Raw genomic sequence first — 22,201 nt, 5'->3', positions numbered from 1 at the left:
TAATAAGGAGGCAAAATGAAAAAACTAATGTAGATGCTTTAAAAGTAAAAGCTTCCCGGCGATAAGCAACACAAAGTTAACACAGGAATGTTCCAATTATCTAGATTTTTATGTGAAAGTAAGATTTTTAACCTCAAATTCATAAAACAGCTAGAACAAAGCTAGTTTAAAATGTGAAGACCCTTGTAAGGAATGTTATCCAAGCATATAAAAGAGTTAAATAAAATGAGGCCTATCATAATACTAATGGGAAAATTATACTAATTATGAAGCCTATTATCCTCCAATTAATGAACAAATTAATGCAATCCCAACCAGAAGAGCAAGACTTTAGTGGAACTTAATAAGCTAATTCTAGCATTTGCTTGGAACAGAAAATGCACAAAAATAAGACACAGAAGAGATTAAAAAAATAGACTTTCCTACAGGTGGCAGAACAGTGCAAAAACAAATGTCAGCGTGCAGCGTGTAAAGGAAAAAAAGACAGATATGGGGTCTGACGTCAAGCTGGGCAGCACAAACAGTGGGATGAGTCAAAGGCAGCATTTGGAACAGATGGGGATGGACTACTCATTCCATAATGGCCTTTCATTTTTCCCTACTTCATAATGGCCTTTCAGTTCTGTCTACAAAACTAGGGGAATATGATGCAAGCAGGCAAGGTACAGCAAAGACGTGCAGGTAAGCAGCAAACATGGAACTGTCTGGTGTTAAAGTAATCAGGGAAATTCAAGTTAAAATAAGGTTATTTTCAATCACAAAATTGACAGTCTACCAAGATGGAAACTACCGGCTGGGGCAAGTATGGGGAAACTGAGCCTGTAACGGGCTAAGAGTTCAGAGGTCCAGCGAAAGTAGAGCTCTATCATAGGAGGGAAAAAACCTATACGCTGTGAAACTTACTTAGATGCTGACAGGAAACTTTTATTGCATTAATGTTACATGCATTAAATAAGTAGGTGTTAAAACAGTCTCTAAAACAGTGGTAAACAAGAATTCTTTTATTTCACTCCAGTAATAGGTCCAGGATAGCTGTTCCTGACTAGGAGACCAACCACTCGAACCTCAACACACACCTTTTCTTGAGACACTAAGGAGAGCCCTGAGGCTCTCACAGACATCCTGGCCAGCAAAAGGGGAACTTTCAGGCATGTGCACATCAAGACTATCCAAGCTTCAGGCTGGAAGGACGTCTTCCATCTCCCTGCCTAGACCTGCCACGTGGCCACGTACCAGCTGAACAGTCATGAGTCCAGGTAAAACTCAAGTCTAGGAGCAGTCCACGCCGGTGACCGTGTAAACGTCTGGGCAACTGCACAGGGCTCCGGAGCAGCAGCAAGACTGGTGTGGGGTGGACAGGCTGAGGCTGCGTGAAGGCTTTTAATAGTGATAATACAATGAAAGCCTGGCATTTTAAAAATCCTTTATTTGTAATTACATAACATATTTAATACATTAAATATATTTACACTGCACAAAGTATTTAATGTTCAAAAAATCAGATCGCAACCCAGTGTATACAGGTGCTGCATGTTATTAAAAACTATTCTAACTAGGTGCACTGGTTTCTAAGGTTCTCTAGGGTTGGCTGGATGAGTGTGTCTACAGATCATTATTCTGAGAATCAACTTTCCCGGGATGGCAGGTGAGTGGCAGAGCTGGAGCATGGATGCTTTGCCTTACTGCACGTAGGTAACTTTCGACACCTAACTAGCTCAGTCTAACTCAGACATTTCCGGCATACTGCACTAATGCACAAGGGATGGGCCAGCTCAGTCCAACTCAGACATTTCCGGCACACTGCACTAATGCACAAGGGATGGGCCAGCTCAGTCTAACTCAGACATTTCCAGCACACTGCACTAATGCACAAGTGATGGGCCAGCTCAGTCTAACTCAGACATTTCCGGCACACTGCACTAATGCACAAGTGATGAGCCAGCTCAGTCTAACTCAGACATTTCCGGCACAGTACACTAATGCACAGTGATGAGCCAGCTCAGAACGCGAGCCTGAGAACAAGGGCGACATCACTTCTTTGTAGGGTAGAAGAAAAAATAAGCAAAGAACCCTCAGAAGAAAAGAGGTGTTATGACTTCCTTCAGAGCCAAGTGCTGAAGCTTAGCACTTAATGACTGTTTAAATGAACGTCTGTAATCTTAGATAATGAAGACAGAACAGAAAACACTCTTCCTTCTTGATGCTTATGTATGAACCGGGTGGAACTTAGTGGTAGAGTACAGGCTTAGCATGTGCAAGGCACCAGAATCTGTCTCCAGCACCATTTAAGACAAACAAAACCCAAACCCGCTAACTTAAAAGTACTGTAAATAACTACTGGTAGGTAATTGATGATTTGACAGGTAAGTCTCTGCATGTGGCCAGTGGGACAGAGACACTGACACGTTCTGCATCAAGACTCTGAGGTTATAACACTAATGAAGTGACTCGTGGGGTAGGGTGGGTTAAACAGACCTGCCCCAGCACCAGTAAAAAGAACTGAGATCTGTTCTTAAGTAGAGTGTGCTCCCAGACAGGTTAGAAATATATTTGCTCCGTTAAGTAACTGTTAGATCCTTGGTTTTATAACATAATTTCTAGTGCCACCAAAACAAAACAAAACAACCCAAAACCTCCGAGGATTTTCCTCTTCAAGTTTCAGTCTTGAGGTAGATGACACAGTAAACACCATATGCAGCCATGCCCTTACACATGCATGCACACACACTCACGAATGCACACACATATACACACTCATACACGCACGCAATCATGCATGCATGGGTACACACACACACACACACACACACACACACACACACACAGTCTCGCACACACAATCACTAATCACAGGACTGGTGAGCCAAGATTCCCATTTGAAAATGTCTAGGGAGCACCACTGTTCAGCAGTATTCTGGCTTCAGTTTCCAAACCCCTTCACCACCAGGAGTTCTATGGAAGTTGCACAGATTTCTCAATAGTTCTCGGAAGACACAGGACTGTGCCACAGACAGCTTGGATTCAAACTCCTGTAGGATCTCCTGAGTGCTGGCCTGGCCATCCACCTGGGCCTGGAAAGCAATGAAGTTCCTCATGTCCACCAGAAGGTCGTCATGTTCTGTGGAGGGAGGCACCGCAGCGGCTTCAGCGAGGTGCTGGCTGTTGCTCTCCAAGCGCTCTGGCAGAATCAGGTGGTTTCTTGCACGCATCCTGGCCAAGAGTGAAGAGGAACTGGGGGCTCCAGACAATGACACCCCATCTTCTTTGCCACTGAAGTGCTCAGAGGTTTGAGCTTTCCCCTCCTTTTTCACATTGTTCTGAAGAAAGAAGACCACACATTAGCAGACTGGACTTCCAGATTATTCCGCTATTTCCTCAAAGGTTTCAAGGACCCACAGAATAACCCAAATACCATGTGATAAGACTAGGACCCCATCCAATGCCCAGGAAAAGGAGATGTGGGCAGGAGTCTACCATTTGTAAAGGGCATTTCCTGAAGAAATAAGCACTAAGGGAGAGAAATGAAGCCATCTCCTGCACACCAGAGCAGAAGAGCAGGTGAGCCGAGGGAGGCCCTGCCCTGGAGGCATGGTGCCTGGGCAGGTCTTCTAGAGGCGGGGCAGCTTTCAGGAGCCAGGGACTAGTCCTGCTCTTCCTGCCGCATGCACCGTGATGCACATCATGGGACCAGGAGCGGCTGTCACCTTCTCCACTTCTCAGCCTTCTTCCTTTCACACCCTGCGTCTCAGGTGTTTCCTTAAAAGAACAGATCTAACCTGGAAAGTGTCTCAAACTCCTGCTGCTAAAAGCATGGAACGCAGGAGACTGGAAAGGGTCTGCTCCTTAAGGAGTTCACACGGATCTGAAACTGGGGTCTTAACCTGGGAGTTTCCAAGTTTGAGCAGTAACACATCCTTAGCAGATAGTGGTATTTGCCCAGTTTTACCACTGCTGGAGCGTGACCAAAGAGAGGTGCTGTGCCCAGCATTCAAGAAGGCTCCCTGGTCCTTAGGTTTAGACAGTGTGTCTCTACAGCTGACACATCTCCTCCAGATAGGTGGCTGTGCATATTAATTTTCTAAGACCAGAACAAAAAATCTGCTAGAGATTTTGGCAACTCCGAGTCTACAAGTATCAGGTGTCACTATTATCAGTAACAACCATTTTCATCTTCACATCTGAATGCCATTCCCCTGACCACCTAAGCAAATCTCAAACATGAGAGGTAGGCAGCCAGGCTGCTGTGTTACCTGGCTCTTTTCTGTTAGCGATGAAGGACGCTGCACAGGAAGGCTGGAGTTCCTTTTCTGACCAAACCTATTCCTAAATAAGGAAGAGAATCGGGTAGATAGGAGGTCAGGTGCGGTGACAGAGAGGCCAGAGTACTTTCAACAACTGAGCTGGGGAAACCAACTCCTGCTCCACCCGCCTTGACTGTTACACTCTGCTCTTGTACGGTGTGAGCACTTCCTCTCAGAGTGAAATGCACTCAGCACTGCACTGGACACTGGACATGAGAAAGCACCCTGGATAATAATTACACACCGCTATGCTAATATGATAATTAGCATAATAGCTTCTGATGGCTCTAACCCGGCTAATTGTCTTACTAACATTTAGTCAGTATTTAGATTTCTCACTATTTTAAACATCATCTCACAAGCAAAGCCGATCACTTCTTCCCCTGGAAAGTGATCTCTGGAAAGCAGGAAATGAAAGGGAAAAAGGGCAACAGTACATGCCCACGTCACTTAAGCCTGGCCCACAGCATGCCTCCCTGAGCCAACCTCTTGTCCCACAGAGAACAAGCCTTGGCGGTGCAGCTAGCCTCAACCACTGGGGTTCCTCACAAGCATGACAAGGAGTGGTCTCTTACTTTATTCCTGCTGGTGCACCAGAAATACCCCTGTGGCCAGTCCAGGTGGGAACACCAGATGCTGCCCCCAGGCACTGCTGACGGGAGAGCCTCAGAGCTTTCAAGGCATCCTGAGCCACTCGGCTGGCCTCTGCCTCCACCAGCACGTAATCCGGACTGGTCCCCTCTATGATGGCATCATGCTTCACGACACTGTGCACTCCCACTAGCCAGAGTGAGGAAAGAACAAGTGATAATTTAGCCTACACACTCTAATACTAGTGTCACAGGGGGAAACCCACAATGCTTTTAGCTGTTTTCCGGGTGACAGTTATGACTCAGGAACTTCAAAAATGCTTTCTATTCATGTTCGCCACTACCTTACAAGGGACAGTTATGAATTATCCTGGCTTTAAAATACCTGAAACAAAATGCTTTAGTCATAATTTTAACATTGATCTCTTCCTATATATACTATGAGAAAATTAAAACATTAAATGTCTTCAAAGAGAGAAAAATATAAAGCAGAAATATAAAATTTCAAACAAATTAATATTCATGAGAATGTTACATATCAGAACCAGCAAAATACGCTTAATACGATAATGAATGCAACGTTCATTTCCCTGAGTATTTGCATCAGTAAAAATGAAGCAGCAATGCAAGGTGGTGCATGCCTACGGTCCCAGCACCTGAGCAGCTGCAGAAGGAGGACCAGAGATGATGCAAGGCCAATGTGGGATACATAGTGACATGCTCAATAAATAAATAAGAAAGAAAGATTACATAACGTGAGGATAAAAATGAAATAAATTTCAAACTAGACATAAATACAAGGAAATAATTATGTCCCCAAACTCACTAAAATGTAATATAATAATATATAAAAGCTCTAGAAGAAAATTATAAAATAAAATAATAAAGTATAGATCAACTACAGATCATTAATAAATAAGAACCTTGAATTATTAGAAAAAAAGTAGCAGAATGGATAAATCACTTAAAAGTTAAGAAAAATAAAAATCTATGGATTAAAGTAAATCCTAAAGGTCATTATAGGAATATTGTGTATGCTTTTGTGCCAATTTGAAAACCATACAAAATAAGTAATTTCCTACAAAAACAGACAAGTACTGTATATAGAAAAAAATAAAGTTCCTGACAATAAAGAAAACTATAAGCTAGCAAGTATCATTATGAACATCAGTGAGAAAATACTAAGAACAACACTAAAAACAGAAACTAATAGCAAAAAGGAGCACAGACAACTCAGGTAAGAGTCATGGGAATTCAAGGTTGGCAATGTTAAGAAATCCATTTTCTAAGAAGCTTCGTAATGCTCTTTTCAAATCCTTCATGGATGCCTCTACAGTGAAAATGCAAGCCATTCCCCAAACTGGGAATTTCCTTAATAAAACCCATGCCTTTCCCTAGCCTCAGAGTCTTACTTAACGAGGTCACTTACTTCCACAGGTGATGCATAGTATTCTGCTCCCATTACTGGCTAGGAAATTAGTAATAATAGAAAAAGATGTGACAGAAAAATGAAGGCACAATTTTCCTTGAGTTAGTTCTTTCTTCCTTCCTTTATCTACTCCCTTCATTTCCCTCTGTCCCTTCCTCCCTCCCTTCCCTCTGGGCTAGAGATGGGACACAGTGCTTCATGTGTGGGAGGCAAGGGTTCTGCCATTGATCAATACAAGTGCAGTCCCTCTCTCTTCTGAAGTTTTTAATGGATACCAACCTAGAGGACTCTAGAGAATCAATGATAAAAACAAAGCAGTAAAACCATCCAGGAAAGAATACAATACAATAAAATAAAACCCCTATAACCTTCTAATTAAACAGCACTTAAAGAATATAAAGAATCCATATACAGTAACAATGAACATAAAACAGTTCAAAAACAGTTCACTTAAGAAAAGAATGGATGTATTAATTTTGCTCAATTTCACTAATAAAATAAATGCAAATTAAAATAAAATGAGATGCCAGGGGAGTTAGGATAGAAAGGAAGGAAACTTATGGAACAATAGACAAGAAAGGAGCCTCCCCACTGCTGCCTCTCACTGCTGCCTCTCTCCTGCTAAGAAGCAAGAATCCAGACAATGAACACTTGCTACAAATGAATATTCCTTTGGTGCACATCTATTTTATGACAAATACCTCCCCCCACTTGAGGCCTGATGTGTAAGTCCTCGTGGCTGGGGCTTCACTCCTCTCCCCAGACATCCTTGAGAATCTCGGACAAAACCGTTACCTTTGTTTACAGCAAAGAAGTCATCTATCCTTCATGTGCAGCAACTGTAACCCTGACAGCTGCCCTCAGGAGCAACCTGGGTGGTCGCATTCAGGTTTCTTAACAGTTCTCTGAGGATAGTAAATTCAAACCCTGTCCAAATCCAGCGTAGAACTATTATTTAAGATGAGACAGATGGCTGCAGCTACTTGAAGCCCACATCCATGTGGCCCAGGACCTTGCTTTCTTCTGAGCAACTCCCTACTTTTAGTCCTCCTGCTTAAACATAGAGTAAAATATCTTTATTAAATCCCAACTCTTCTTTATACTGGCTAGTACTCAAACTGTGCTTCACTGAAGTCACCAACTCAGCATAACCTGTGCTAAGGTCTCAAATGATTAAGGGAACCCCTCAGGCTGCTGTGGCTGCCAGACTGGAGCTGTACTTCCTGCCTCTGCTTCTCAGACACCAACTTCTATATGCCTGCCTGTCTTATCTATCTGCTCCTCAGACAATGACATCCAACCATCCATCCATCCACCCATCAACCCACCCACCTACCCATCCACCCACCCATCATCCATCTACCCACCCACCCACCCATTCATCCATCCATCCGAGACCACTCTCTGCAGCTCTGGCTGGCCTGGAACTCAAGAGTCCACTAGTCTTTGCCTCCCAAATGCTGGGATTAATGATGTGTGCCACAGGGCCTGACTTCTCTTATTTATTCTGGCATAAAGTAAAGTGTATCACACAGTCCTGGGCATATGAAGACAGACCGCTGAGGACAAATGTTAATATAAATCTTTTTTGGGGGTGAGGGGTAGCATTATTTAAAAAACTAAATGTGTCCTGTGTGTGTCTATCTTCTGCTATAGTGACCTCACTTGTAGGAATTTTCAGGAAGCTGTGTGTCTACCACAGGACAATACACTGACACAAGGCTATTCATCACTACACTCTGACTGAAAAAAAAAACCTTAGCAGTCTAAGTGCTTAATGTGAATAAACTATAGTGTGCCCATGTGAGCCACAGAAAGGGAGAAGGGTCTCTATGAGCTAATCTGAAGGGACTATTATGATAGGCAAAGGCTTTTAAAACAGTGTTTGAAAATGTAAGTTCCCGTACACATTTGTAACCGATAGGCAGCTTGACCTTTATGTCGGTCCCCTACTAAGTTGAGCGGGTAATGTCTCTGACATGGATTCTGTTGCCTGGTTTTGATCACTTCTCCCTAACGGGGCTGCCTTGCCTGGGCTCAATGGATAAGGATGAGCTCAGTCCTGATGTGACTTGCTGTGCTAGGGCAGGTTGGAGGCTCGCTTTCTCTGAGGAGAAGGGAGGGGAGACAGAGGGAAGGAGGTGGGAGAATGGGACCAGGGGAGGAGAGAAGGGAGGGGGCTACAATCAGGATGTAAAGTGAATATATGAGTTAAAAAAAAAATTTTTTTAAAAGGAGTGAAAAAAAAAAAAGAAAATATAAGTTATATATGTGCCTACTCTGACAAAAAGAAACACAAGATGAAGATGCCACATGTTCTTGGGACAAACAAAAAGAGGGATTGGGGTAGCTGGTATGTCTTGACTTTTGTAAGATGTGTTACAGGCGTAAAAAGGAAAATACGATAACATGAAGAAACATAAGGAAACCGGTGTGGTGCACACACCTGTAATCCCAGCACTTAGGAGGCAGAGGCAGGTGGACTGCTGTGAGTTCGAGGCCAGCCTAGTCTACAAAGTGAGTCCAGGACAGCTAAGCTACACAAGAGAAACCCTGTCTTAAAAAGAAGGAGGAGGAGGAGGAGGAGCAAGAGGAGGAGGAGAAGCAGCAGCAGCAGCAACATAAGGAAAATCAAACTAAATTCATCTAACTGTACTATGAAAGAGGGGGAAACAAGAAACTTTTGAATAGTGTTTTGATTAAAAACTTCAGGTTGGAGATAAAAAGGCATATAAATAAATATTAAACTTCTATTAGTGTGGTTTTCTCGTTGTGGTGGCTGTACAGCGTCATGCATGGTATGACTGCGCAAATACATCCCCATGCTGAGAACGGTGGTCAAGAATTCTCCCTCTGGAAGAAAGGCGTCTGACCCACAGGAAAGGCTCTACAGTGTGGATGCAAACCAAACCGGACAGAGTAGCATCAGCTTCCTGGGGTTACTAAAGTTCGTGCCGTACCATGAGGCACACCTACTTAGCATGTACAACAGGACAGGTTCTGACATGGATCCGCCATGGAGCTACTACAGTCAAGGCAACAACATCACGACTTGCAAAGCCCTCTTCCTGGCCATGGGCACATGGGACCCCACGCTCCTACGTCCTACCCGCAGCGAATGCCAAGTGGATTCTGTCCTTCGCTCTACTGAGGAGCCTTGGTATCATCTGTACTGTCAAGGTTCACAACCTTTCTCTTCCACTCTTCTGCACTGGGCACTTCACATCTCACTGTCTCTCTTTGCCATCTTCTCTGGCCGGTTTATTATCACGGTTTGGGTTGTTTTTATTTCATTTCCTGGCTTGAGTTGTATTAAGTTTCTTGGCTGTGTGGGTATAAAGCTCTCATCTAACTTGGAATATTCTTTACTAGTTATTCTCGAGATTGATATACTCTCCTCATTCTTCTTCTTGGTTAGGGCTTCGGTTACCTTAACAGGCTGCTGACGCCCCACAGTCTTGCTTCTGTGAACTTACTGTGTTCCTTTTTGCATAGCTTTTCCTGCTCTGTATTCAAGTTCACTAACCTTTTCTTCTGTTATGTCTAATACGTCTTCGCCTCCTACCAAGCATTTTTCACATCAGATATTATATTTTTATAAAAGCTCACTTTGAATGTATGAGTGCAGCTTTCATGTCTTTTTGAATATATAGAAGTTATAATTATTTAAGTCTGTGCTAATTCTACCATCTGTGTCAATCCCAATTTATTCCCTCATTGTGATTAACATCTCCCTGCCTATTTCTATGCCCAGTAATTTTTGTATTTGATGAAAAACATCATAAATTTTATCTTGTCCAGTGTTTACTATCTAAATAGTCCTAGAAGAGTTCAGGTAAAGCTGAAACAGTGCTAACTCTGCAGTAACACTATACTTTATTTTGTAATACAACAGGCTGCCTGGCAGCACAAGCATTGTCTCCGGCTATTGGTGTGCACAGCAGTGCTTCCTCTAATCCTTCTGAGTGGTCCTTTCTGCAGGATGTGCTGATTAGCATCCAGCTGAGTTCCAAAGGAGCCCCTCTGCAGAAGAGCAGCGGTCCTTCCCTGTGCTGCTCTCACCTTCAGTACTCTTCCATAAACTCCAGCACCTAGGTCTCCCTGGAACTGTCTGGCCAGGACTCCATCTGACCACTTTCTCATGTTTTTCAAGGCAGCAAGCGGCAAGCTGAATTCACTTGTCTCCCATCTGAGTGCTCACCATCCTTTCGTGCCTTCTTGGCACCAGTGCTACATACACTGTTACATTTCAGCTGTTGCATCATGGGAGAGTAAACATTGTTCCACCATTATTGGAATTATGGTTCTTATCCAGAGATGTAGAAAGAGATAAAAAAAAAAAGTGTGCATATTTATTTGTACACATACATGCATATATGTGTATCTGTAGCTATGTTTACTTATGCATGTGAATGATAAAGCAAATGCTGAAAAATGTTAATGGTGATAAAGGCTACAACAGTGTCCGCATGCTCTTCATACTCATTTCTTTGAAGGACTTTTCTGAGCCAGGTGTAGTGGTGGTGCACTCTGGGAGGCAGAGGCAGGTGGATCGTTGTGAGTTTAAGGCCAGCCTGGTCTACAAAATGAATCCAGGACAGCCAAGGCTACACAGAGAGAAACCCTGTCTTGAAAGAAAAGAAAAGAAAAGACTTTTCTGCAGTAACACATAAACCTTTCTTCTCAGAGTACCCAGACTCAGGTACCACAGCCATTACACTGTAAACACAATGCGGCAAAGGACAAAGATGACACTCGGGAGATAGCAAAGCTGGCCAGGGCATGACGACTCCCACTGTCTTCCGCAATCGTTAGTTGGTTTCTCAAATGCCTTCTCTGTCATCTTGGCCATGAGTCTCTCTTTCTGCCTGTCCTTAGCCACAGTCCTGCCTCTCTCCCATGATCTGCTTCTCTACCCTCTTGTAGTTAGAAAAGTGTATAAATACAGCCTGTAAGGAAACTGCCTACCAACCAACGTTCAGGCAGCGCATGCCTGTTTGAGGTATCTGATCTGCTGTAAGTGGTCATATATTAAGTATTATTGTTTCCTAGAGTTTCAATATTTCAGGTCTTCAAAATGTCAGTTCCATAGGTAAAGACTACCATGCTGGAAATGGCTCCCACATTTACTGTTCCAAGCATCCAGGTGAGAGATTCATCAAAATCATTACCTGATTTTTTGAAAAGCTTTTCCAAAACGTAATCATCACTGTTCTGCTCCTTGGCTTCGCTTTCTTGCTCAGTGTTTTGCTGGCAGTACCGCCTTTTCTTCACCAGGTATGGGACACGAGTTCCCTCAAACTTGGCATCTCTACAGTGCTTGGAGCTCCTGGCCTTTTGCTTGGGCTTTGGACTTCTCTCTGGAGTCTCTTCCTCTGCCACATCATGTTTCCTTTTTGATTTGTGCTTACAAAAATGCCCTCCTGTTTGTTCACTCCCAAAAACAGGTTCTGTCTGACCCTGGCAGGCTCCTCCTTTGTAGGAAGAAGCCTGCTCCTCACTGGCGCTCATGTCAGCAGATGGCCCAGACGGTTGGTCGACTGCTGGGGCATCTGAACACTCCCCATCTGCATTCATCACTGAGAGCTGCTCCAGCCTGGACCCTGCATCTGTCTCTTCTCCACATGCAACCCTGCCAGTTCTCTTCTCACTCGTGTGATGGTCGCCTTTCAAAGGGCCACTTTCTCCAGAAGTTACACTTCCTGCAGCTCCCACAGCCTTAGCGTTTTCTTCAGTCAGGGTGCCACCATTTGCAGATGTGTCAGAACCAGAGATTTTCTTGAGATCTGTTCCTAAGGCTGGTGGAGTCTTTTTTTTAAAATGGCGTTTGGGTGTTTGAATATCGGAGCCAGTTCCTGCAATGGAGAAAACACAGCTAATGTTACACTGCAGAATTCTCATGCAACCGACTAACTTAAAGAACTTAATGTAATACCTGCAAAAATAGCACTTGTTTCAGTGCTCTGGGATGCGTTGGGACTAGACAGAGTGAACAGCTCATACAGATCATTGGACTTGAAAAAGCGCCTTTGCTTTGGGTCTTTTAGCACTCTGTTTGTCAAAAATTGCTTGAAGATTTGTCTGAAAAGATAAAATTACATTGGCATCAGACAATGGTTAGCTGTACCTCAAAATCCCAGTTATAAAGCGTGAGAGATGGGGCTGTAGAGAGAGCACTGGCTGCTCTTCCAGAGGACCCAAGTTCAATTCCCAGCACCCACAGGGCAGCTCACAACCACTTGTAATTCCAGTATCAAGTAATATAATGCCCTCCTCTAGACTTTGTAGGCACTGCATACACATGGTGCACAGACATACATGCATGCAGAACGCCCACACTTAAAAATAACTTAATTTTTTTAAGGTGTGAGAGAGATACTAACAGCAGATACATGAATAATTAAAAAGCCCCCAAACTCTCAGTCCTGGAAAATCACAACTCAAGATGTATACAATGTATCAGGTGGTTTCACGAGTTTTAGAAATCTTAAATTAGACATAGTACCTTATTATTTATGCCTAATGAGTTTTGTTTGACCTCCAAAACCTATCACATTTCAAGCCACACCTTTCTATATTTATGTGCCCTAACCTCTACAGACCTAAGAAGCCAGTCAGCATCCCTCATTCATGGGCCAAGGCCTATTCTGCCCTGCTTGGTGCCCTCTTATGATGGGTTCAGGGTTTTGCCCAGCCCCTACCTGCTGGCCCACACACTCTGCCTAAGGTCATGTGCTGTCCTTTTCACTAGGCATTACCACGAAGCAACATCTTCCCCTCCTGTCCACTTATGCGTCAGGCTAAAGCTTTCTTCTCACAAGACTCACCTCATCTCCAGACCCTACAATATGCCCTAAGGACACAAAATGTTTCTGGAACAGTGTGGAACCCTGCTGTTAAGGTAGAAGTCTGGCATTTCCAGATAGTCTCTGAGCTCGGTCTAAGATGAAACTCCCCTTCTCTGCTGGGTTCTCTCTCTGACTGATCTGGGGGACCCCAAATCTTCTAAGGAACATCACATAGCCCTCAAGGAGATTATAAGCTCAACCTTTTCCTGATAAGAAACTCGTTGATTGTGCACCCGGGGATTCCTGGAAATACCCACCTATGCCAATGAGACCTTAGCTTTCAGCAAATGACCGTTAGCCATACTTGGAGTTCTTCCCCCACCCATAGGATAAGTAAATACTGTGTTCCCCTTCTTATGATAGAATTATCACTGCATGAAAGTAAAGTATCCATGGCATCCCTAGCTCCATGTATCAAACACATTCTCCTTCAAAACCCTCCCACTGCCCAAGGTTTATAAGCCCCCATGTCACAGGAAATAAGCAAGCTAGAATAACTCGTAAGTTATTCTGGGGAAGGAAAGGTTCTCCTTCTCCCCAGAGAATTCATCACTGGACCCCCTAGGGCTTTGCTGGCGTGAGCTTCCACTATTCACTGGTATGTCAGTGCAGAATGCTGCTGCCCTCTTCCTAACACTGTTCCACCTACCCCACTGCAGTGCCCAACTGCAAGAGCAAGCAGCTGGCTGCTCTAAAAGCAGCCACTTTGTCCACCTGGACAAAACCAGGCTCTCACCTCTGCCTCTCTCGGTTTCAGAGCTCCAAGAGAGCCTGTTACCCACTGTTCACGAAGCACCCACTGGGCTCACCCAGGCTGGGCCTCTGTTGCCCACTGGCTAAGGTTTCGGATTTCAGAGTCCTGAGCTCCTTTGACCCTGTACTTCACCCTTTTCCTCCCTGGAATATGCACTTCCAATTTCGTGCTCGACGGGACCTGAGCTTCCTGGAGAGTCCCCAACAAAGCCCCAGGCTCCAATCAGGGGCAGAGCAACAGAACAGTCCAGTGCTGGTGCAGGTGTTAGAATATGGGACAAGAATGAGTCTGAGGGGCACAAGAAACACTGGCAATGTCTGGACTCTCCCTAATTACCACTGTCTCAAACTGCCTAGTTATGAGAGGAATTCAGGCAGGGACACAGACTGCTAACCTCTCCGAGAATCACTGAATGTATTGTCTTCACTTCTGTCACTTCTCAGTTTTTCTACAAGCAAGTGGCACATTATAGTAAGTCAGAATGTTTCCCTCACAAAGCAATTAATATCAAATTTCCAAAAAAGGAGTCTCTGATTTAGATTAAGGTACAAAAATTATCAGGTTCAGATAGTTTAAAAAAAAAAAAACAGTAAGACTGCCAGTAGTGGTGCACATCTTTAGTCCCAACACTTGGTAGGCAGAGGCAGGGGGATCTCTATGAGTCTGAGGCCAGCCAGGTCTACTGAGTGAGTTGCAGGCCAGCCAACAGCTACACAATGAGATCTTGTCTCAAAACAAAACAAACAAACAAAAAGAATAACGGATCAAATATATTTTAACAGCAATGAAAAAATAATAACACAAAACGGTCAATGATATTGCTTACATTAAAATAATTCTTCTAAGATGAAAGTATCTTTTAAACCAACACTTGGAAATAATAAAAACCCCTTTTTCCTGAAAGCTCAGGCTAGGAAGTTGAGGCTCAGCAGCCATCTGTACTGACCGGTGGTAGATCTTCTCCTCAATGGTGCCGGCCATCAGAAGCCTATAGACAGTGACCTGCTTCTTCTGACCTATCCTCCACGCTCGCTCCCGGGCCTGTGGCAGAGAGAGATTTTAACCAGGGCCAATTAAGAGAAAGCGGTACCTGGTCATTGCTTTCTACCCCAGTCAGAAGTATGCCAATGAAGAAATGTACACTCAAGGCCAAAGCAAGCCGGTGCACAGTCATGTGACAAAAAGAAAACCAAGACAGCGTGACTGACTTTTTGTGAGCACTTTTCACACCATGGCTTGCAATGGATGCTGAGGATAAACAGCTGAGGACTCTCCCAGTCTGTATGACTGACCATGTGTTCTCTCATGTGACAGGATGGGATAGGACCAAAATGTACTATACGTGAACATTAGAGCTACTGATGAAAGCTGCCATTAACAAGCTGTCCTTTTGAAGATACCTTCTCTTCATGGATAAGACAGACCTGTGTGTCAGTGCTTGGGTTCCAGTCTGGGTCATAGATGATGACTCTGTTGGCCCCGGTCAGGTTCACTCCTATGCCGCCCACTCGTGTGGTCAGAAGGAAGACAAAGATGGACGCATCCTACAGAAAAGATGCAGAACAGAGTGGGCACAGCTGAAAGCTGCTACAGCGCTGTACTGCCTGACACAGGTCCTACCATGGGCTCTCTGCTGGTTACCAATACACCCACATTTCGTGTCCCAGAAGCCTCTCTGAATCAAGTTCTCATGCCAGAGAGCCTACTTTTATTAATTATACTGACAATTTTTAATAACTGTGCAAAGACACTCTCGCTGGCCATGCTTCAGCAGCTCCTTGGCATCTTCTCAAACATCAGCATCTCATTTCTTAATCTTACATGCCTACTTTTGAAGCCCTAAAGTGAACAGTCAAAGGCAAAATGCTACCATGTGTGATGGCTCACACCTTTAATTCTAATACTTGAGAGGCAGAGGCAGGTGGAGCTCTGTGAATTTGAGGCCAGCCTAGTCTACATAGCAAGTTCCAGGATAGCCAGGGCTATACAGAGACACCCAAAGGGATAATGCCAGCCAGTCACAAAGACCTGTCACAGCCTGCGAGGGTGGACATGCTCACTCCTTCCCCTCCATAGCTGTACTCCCTTTGGCCTCTTCTGTCACGTCCCTTGTTACCTCATTGTATCTTGTAATCAGTGGCTGTCTTGATGCTATGGTAGTGGTCCCATCCATTTTGAGATAGGAATATTTATGGGCTCTCAGGAACACTTCCAGTATGTGCAGCATCTGTTGGGGGATGAAGAAAACAGTATGCAAACCAAGTATGCTCCACACGAGTACGTCTCCACCTACGTAAGCACTGCGCCTATACCGAAAGGGATTTCTTGCTTTGAGAAAGAGAAATAATACTGCCACAAAAGAATTTTTGCTAATTCCTCCTGATGTAGGCATCCCAGCCTCACCAGGATGCCAGATCCCACTGTGACTCTGTAGGAGCCAAGCGGCCATGCAGTCCCATGAAGTGACACGGGGCTGCCCCCTCAGCAGCATGGCAGACCTCTCTTCAGGTGACACCCTACCTTTTGCACTTGTGGTCACTAGTCTTGTTTGCTGGGTGCAGCTTGAGCACTCACCTGCCTTGACTGGGAAAACAGCAGCACCCGCTGACCCTGCTTTTGCCATATTTTCAGCAAAGACTCAACAACAATCATTTTCCCAGAGCGTTTCCAGTAACCAAACTGATCTTCCTCTAGTTCGTCTTCTGGAAGACCGCTGAGATTCTTGGGGCCTCCAGTAAAGAGATCAGGGTGGTTGCAGATCTTCCTCAGAGCTACAAGTCCAGAGAAAATCTGTGATTAAAACAACAACACATATGACTCAGGTTACCCTGTGTAAGCAACAGGAGAGGAGGAAGGAGGAGACATGTTACATGGTCACAGTCATTGTCACCAGCTTGTTGATTTCTCAATGTGAACAGTAAGGGAAACAGTCTGGATCTTGAACGGCTCACTGCAGGTTGTACATATGTTGAAGGCTTGGTCCCCATAGTGGCAGTGTCCAGATATGGGGCTTTGGGGAAAGTGATTGGGCCATGAAGGCTCTGACCTCATTAACAGACTGTTGCATTGATAGGTTTATAATTTCATTGTCTACTAAGAGGTGGGAACTAGCTGAAGGAAGGGCTTTTAGAAGTAAGCCTTGGAAACCGTGTCTTGTCCCCAGCTCCCTTTCTCAGACCCCTCCTTTGCAGCCACCATGAGCAGTTTTGCCCTCACATGTGCTTCCTGAAATGCTATTCAGTCCCACTAGGGGCCAGAAACAACAGCCAAGTGACCACAGGCTGAAAACCCTGAAACCATAAGCCTCCAAACTTTCCCTCCTTTAGGTTGATTTTTTCAAGTATTTTGTCATAGTGATAGAAAACTGACTAAGACAAGCTGGAAGAAATTAACTTTCATTCATTTCTTTCCCTGGTTAGACAATGTCTCTGGAAAAAAAAAAAAAAAATTTTACTGGACTGAACACGCTACAGAGGCCATAGTCGATTGCTGATGATTCAAGTTCCCTTACTAGAGAAAAGGACATTTAGTTCACAGCATTGTAAATCTGATAGAAACAAATGAACAAACAAAAATCTAGCTTACCTTAAAAACACACGGGCCAGAAACGCCATACCAATCCCTGACTTAGCAAATGTCTCCTGATCCCACATGTCTAAATAACCTAACGCCCTGTGTTTAGAGTGTGAGCCTGAGGCTGAAATTCCATTTCCTGCTACAACATCTGAGAGCATATATGCATGAAGAATGCATGAATGGAAGGATGTGCAGGTTGGACCATGCAATAGAGAGCACCAGGGGCTGGGGTTTGCTGACCCCAAGTCCCAGGCCCCAGCCCCTGCCTCAGGGTGCTTTTCAAAGTTCAGTTAGGGTCCATACCATCCGCAACTCCAGTTCCAAGAGCTCTTACGCCCTCTTCTAATCTTCATAGATACCAAGCATGCATGTGATATGTGGTGAACCTACATACATGTAGGCCAGACACTCATGCATAAAATAAATATATCTTTAATTGGAGCTAGAGAGTTGGCATGGCCATTAAGTACACTGGTTGTTTTTCCAAACTCCACAGGTTTAATTCTCATCCCCCACTGGCAGCTTACAACCTTCTAACTCCAGGTCCCAGTGATCTGACTCTCTTCTGGCTCCACAGGCATTAGGCACACATTCTCTGAGAAGCTGATAAAACTTACTAGTCTTCATAACCAAATCCTGATAATATAATTTTGGTTATAATTTCCAAGAAAACTCTACAATGTACTAGACACCACCCCTGCCAGGTAAGAGCCTTAGGTGGTAGGACTTATGGTCACACCCCCTCCTTTGGTCCAGCTTCCTAGCTCAGGGCCCCACCCTCATCCCAGTGACCCTGCTCCTTGCTCCACACCTATCTCCAACTGTGCCTATGACTCAGTGGCCACTCCACAGATGACGGCAGGTGAGCAAAGGTGGCCTGACACAAGAAGCCTGGCACATTCTAAAGAGCAGTTTCTTCTCCTGCCCCACCCTCCTTGATAACAACTTATTTCTCTGGAGTCTGCTCTTTGGCTGACCTGATTGTCTCCATTGAGAATCCTGTAAACTTCTTTGGAATCAATGAAATTCTGGTAGACTTGATGCTGCTCATCAGTTAGGCGGCAAAATAAGACCTGGAAGAGAAAAAAGGAATGAAACAGTTTTTAAAATACTCTAACTTATCAATAAGATTCCCTTTTATTTTTTAAAAGGTGCAATGTATGCAACTTTAGCAATGATACATCTCTCAGCTAAGGAAAATTGTTCCTTTTCCATATCCATCCATCTCCTAACTCCAGCCCGTCACCCCATAGTCCCTCCAGACTGGCTTCCTGTTCACAGGCAGTCTCAGGACCCAGGTACACAGTCATGTGTCATTTCAGCCTTTCCCCCAGGCCTCTCATCTACACTGTGCTTGAATGACTTGGAAAGAAGCTTTACCTCACCTGGAACTCTCCCATACTCAGGGCTTACACGTTTACCAGGCCCTAGAGCAATTCCTACCCTCCCAGCCCACCAGTCAATTTCCATGCCATCACACTGCCCACTTCCTGCCTTTCAGTCCCTTCTCTCTAAGGCTACAGCCTCTAAGTCCAACCTCAAGGCAGGATTTTCTTCACAGCCTTTATAAACAGTGCCCAGCTGCAGCCCAATCCTGCAGCAGCTTACCACTGTCTGCCCTAAGAGACATCTCTCCACACATCCTGCCTAGCACTGTCTAAAAGTCCCTAGTAGCTGTGCTGATGCCCGAGGCTTCCTAAGCCACTCACCTACCAGCCATCTTTGTCTCAACCTCTAGTCATAAACATTCAAATAAAAAAACAACAAAAACCGAGCTTGAAGCTAGCAGGATCCATATCCTCAGGTGCTTAGTTCCCGTCCCTAAGACAGTTCTAATTCTGCATCCGCTTCCTGTAGGTGCACAGACTAGTCCAGGGCAGAACCTGAGACAATGCCTTAACCTTTGCACTGGATCTCAACACCTGTCTTCCTCAGGACAGTCCTCTGCCCACTGGGCTCTCTACCGGAAATAGGGAACACCCTGAGAAAACACGAGGCAGTCCTCACCAGCCGGCTGCTTCCCAAGCCAGCACCTGGTGTGAGCCACTGATGCCTATGAAAATTCCCCTGAGCATCAGAGCTGCCTTCAGAGCTGCCAAGTACACCAGGCTCTTCCCATTGAGCTACTTGCCCCCCAGTTGGCCAGCTCCGGCCCCACCATCTCCTAGCCCACTTTCTGGGCCTCCACAATCTCCGCAGCTAGTTCCTCTTCTTCTGCCAAGGAGAGCAGCTGCTTCTTGGTCTCCACATGCTCTCTGGACAACCAATCTGTGCTCGGAAGTGTAACTTTACCAGCTCACTGTATTAGCTATGGCCAGCCTAGAACCTCTTATGCAAGTGGATGTTATGCAAGTACTTCAACATGTCCTAAATTAAACTCATCAACTGGTTGTCCTCTTGAAGCCTCTATCACTGCAGATCCATCTTAGTGTCTAAGGGCTTTGGGAGGACACAAAGGAAAAATGAGATGTGGGGCTAGAAAAAAAGCAGAGATGAAGTGGCTTTGGTGAAAGATGTGTGAGATCCTCCAACATACAAAATCAACAATGTGCTTAACTTGATGGCCCTGAGCATAAGATGTAATCATCAATTAAGATTACAGAACACCAAGGTAGATTCAATATTATCCTTTTAACACCAACTCAGATGACATCAACCCCTTTTATAGCCTATTCTCATGAATATATTCATACACACACACACACACACACACACACACACACACACACACACAAACCGGCCTTTCTTATGACCAGTAGAACCCAAACTGACCTCTAGATGGTCACGTGACTGCCTCCTTAGCTTTCTTGCTCCCAGCTTCAGCCACCCCGACACCCTTGCTGCCCACAGGTACCAACACACTGCCCTGCCCATAACCTGTAATGCTCTCCCTCCAAATCCCAGCAACTCATTCTCTGACCTTCACAGCCTCCAGCATGATTAGCGGATCAAAGGCCTCTTCTGACCATCCGTTAGGGAAAGACCACTCCTTCAGCATGTCTTGTCCCCCGACTTGGTGAAAACACCTGGACAGCCCTACTACCTTACTTATTTGTGAACCTGTGAGGTTTATGATCGCAGGATCATTTGCTCACTGCTGTGTGCCAGAGCTTATTATACAATGTGTGACAGGAATGACTGGGGCTTAAGGAGATGCTTTCGAGTAATTGTAGGGTCAGGCCAAAGCCTGTGGCCTAGAGGGGAAATCCAGCCATGGGAAGATGTCACAGTGGGTCCAGTCACCAGCAGACCGGCCTGCCCACAGTCCTAGGATAGAGCTGTAGGCCTAGTCAGTTACACAGACACACTCATGCTTGAGAAATGCTTGGTCACCTCCCAGACTCCCATACCTGTTCGTGCTTATCCGGCAAAGAAAGGCTCATCTTGACATCCGACTTCGCTCTCCGCAGTAGGTACGGGTTAATGGTGTCTCTTAAGACGCACGCACACTTATAGGCAGTTTTAACCTTTAATGAAAGAAAAAAGAGAAACATTAGCTTAAGGAATACATTTGTTCTTCTCGGTTGATTCCATTCCTTAAAAATTAAAGAATGATCAGCTGGTATATAAATTCAACTCAGAAACTATCCAAGTTCTGTATGCTCCCAGGAATGACACCTTTCACAATAACGTCATCAGATAAAAAAAATGTACCTCATTAACCAAAACACAGGCGAGGAAAGCTGTTAAATCGTGGTTTATCTCTTCTTCTACACTTGTTTTAATTATTACTGTACCATTTAGTTAAGCCTGAAAGTAGAGAGTTATCTGCTCACTGCCCATTCTCTAGGGGAAACACTAGTTTCAAACAAATCCCCGTTTATAATCTTGTATTCTCCAGGAGGTACAAAGGGCCTGGGCCTTGTGAGGTTAGAGATCAAAAGCCAAGTGTGGGGAGAGCTGCAGCAGGGGGAGCCACCAGCTAATAAGGGGAGATTAGGCTCCAGGGAGTAAGTTCAAGAGGAGCCCTGTGATCCCAGAAATCAAAGGTCACTCTGGCCTAAAGTGGAGCATATGGCTCCATAACAGACATGGCCACATGAGAGGGTATTAACTGTACACAGAAAACAAAGACCTGCAGCCTGGGAAGCCACGCCTTCTGCAGCTTGCTTATGGGCAAGCAGAGGCTTCCATTAATTATTGATACTTAAAAAAAAAAAAAATCTAAGTACGTTTAACAATTTAGTAAATTATTATTCCATAGAATAAGAAAAATCCAAAATTTAAACATAAAAAATGTAGCTTTAAAAAAAGAGCTTGAGCATAATAAACATAGAAAAGTTCACATTAAACACATTAACATGCTAAAAAGAAAATATTAGGAAAGACCCTCAGTACTCCTCAATCATGTCTCATCACGTATGCACACTTGTCTGTATGAAGGTGTTATGCGAACGGGTGTATATAACTACAAAGCACAGGCAGCCCCTGGACTACCAAGAGGCTAAACTTTAACAACTTCTAGTTATATCTACCCAGTAAGTTTATCCCTGGGACAATGATAAAAGTTGCCCATAAGGATATGAGGTACAGATGACTTACAATGCTAAGATGTTAAATTTCACAGTTGACCAACCCAGCCCACCGAGAAAGCAAGCACTCTGGTGTTCTAGGTAAATACTTCCCATCTCCCTGCTGCTGCTTTGGACACTACACCAGGGCTCTGCTGATGTGTGGTCCGTCTCCAGCTCCCACTATCTTTG

General features: G+C 44.5%; 1 protein-coding gene across 1 annotated transcript in view; it reads right to left on the bottom strand.

The window, feature by feature from the left end:
• Positions 1 to 2,888: 2,888 nt before the first annotated feature.
• Positions 2,889 to 22,201, bottom strand: part of Ercc6 (ERCC excision repair 6, chromatin remodeling factor) — a 72,488-nt gene continuing 53,175 nt past the window's right edge. The window contains exons 11-21 of the mRNA XM_051141788.1: positions 20,849 to 20,965; positions 18,476 to 18,571; positions 16,497 to 16,712; positions 16,039 to 16,149; positions 15,347 to 15,466; positions 14,869 to 14,963; positions 12,256 to 12,401; positions 11,492 to 12,175; positions 4,877 to 5,081; positions 4,251 to 4,323; positions 2,889 to 3,317 (exon numbers count right to left, since the gene is read on the bottom strand). Of these exons, the coding sequence (XP_050997745.1) occupies positions 2,904 to 3,317; positions 4,251 to 4,323; positions 4,877 to 5,081; positions 11,492 to 12,175; positions 12,256 to 12,401; positions 14,869 to 14,963; positions 15,347 to 15,466; positions 16,039 to 16,149; positions 16,497 to 16,712; positions 18,476 to 18,571; positions 20,849 to 20,965 (2,277 nt within the window). The 3' untranslated portion in view covers positions 2,889 to 2,903. The remainder of the gene's footprint in view (positions 3,318 to 4,250; positions 4,324 to 4,876; positions 5,082 to 11,491; positions 12,176 to 12,255; positions 12,402 to 14,868; positions 14,964 to 15,346; positions 15,467 to 16,038; positions 16,150 to 16,496; positions 16,713 to 18,475; positions 18,572 to 20,848; positions 20,966 to 22,201) is intronic.

This window comes from Acomys russatus, chromosome 3 (genome assembly GCF_903995435.1).
Source record: "Acomys russatus chromosome 3, mAcoRus1.1, whole genome shotgun sequence".
Lineage (NCBI taxonomy): Eukaryota > Metazoa > Chordata > Mammalia > Rodentia > Muridae > Acomys > Acomys russatus.
The sequence above is the reverse complement of the archived record's forward strand: the minus strand, read 5'-3'. Positions and strand labels throughout refer to the sequence as shown.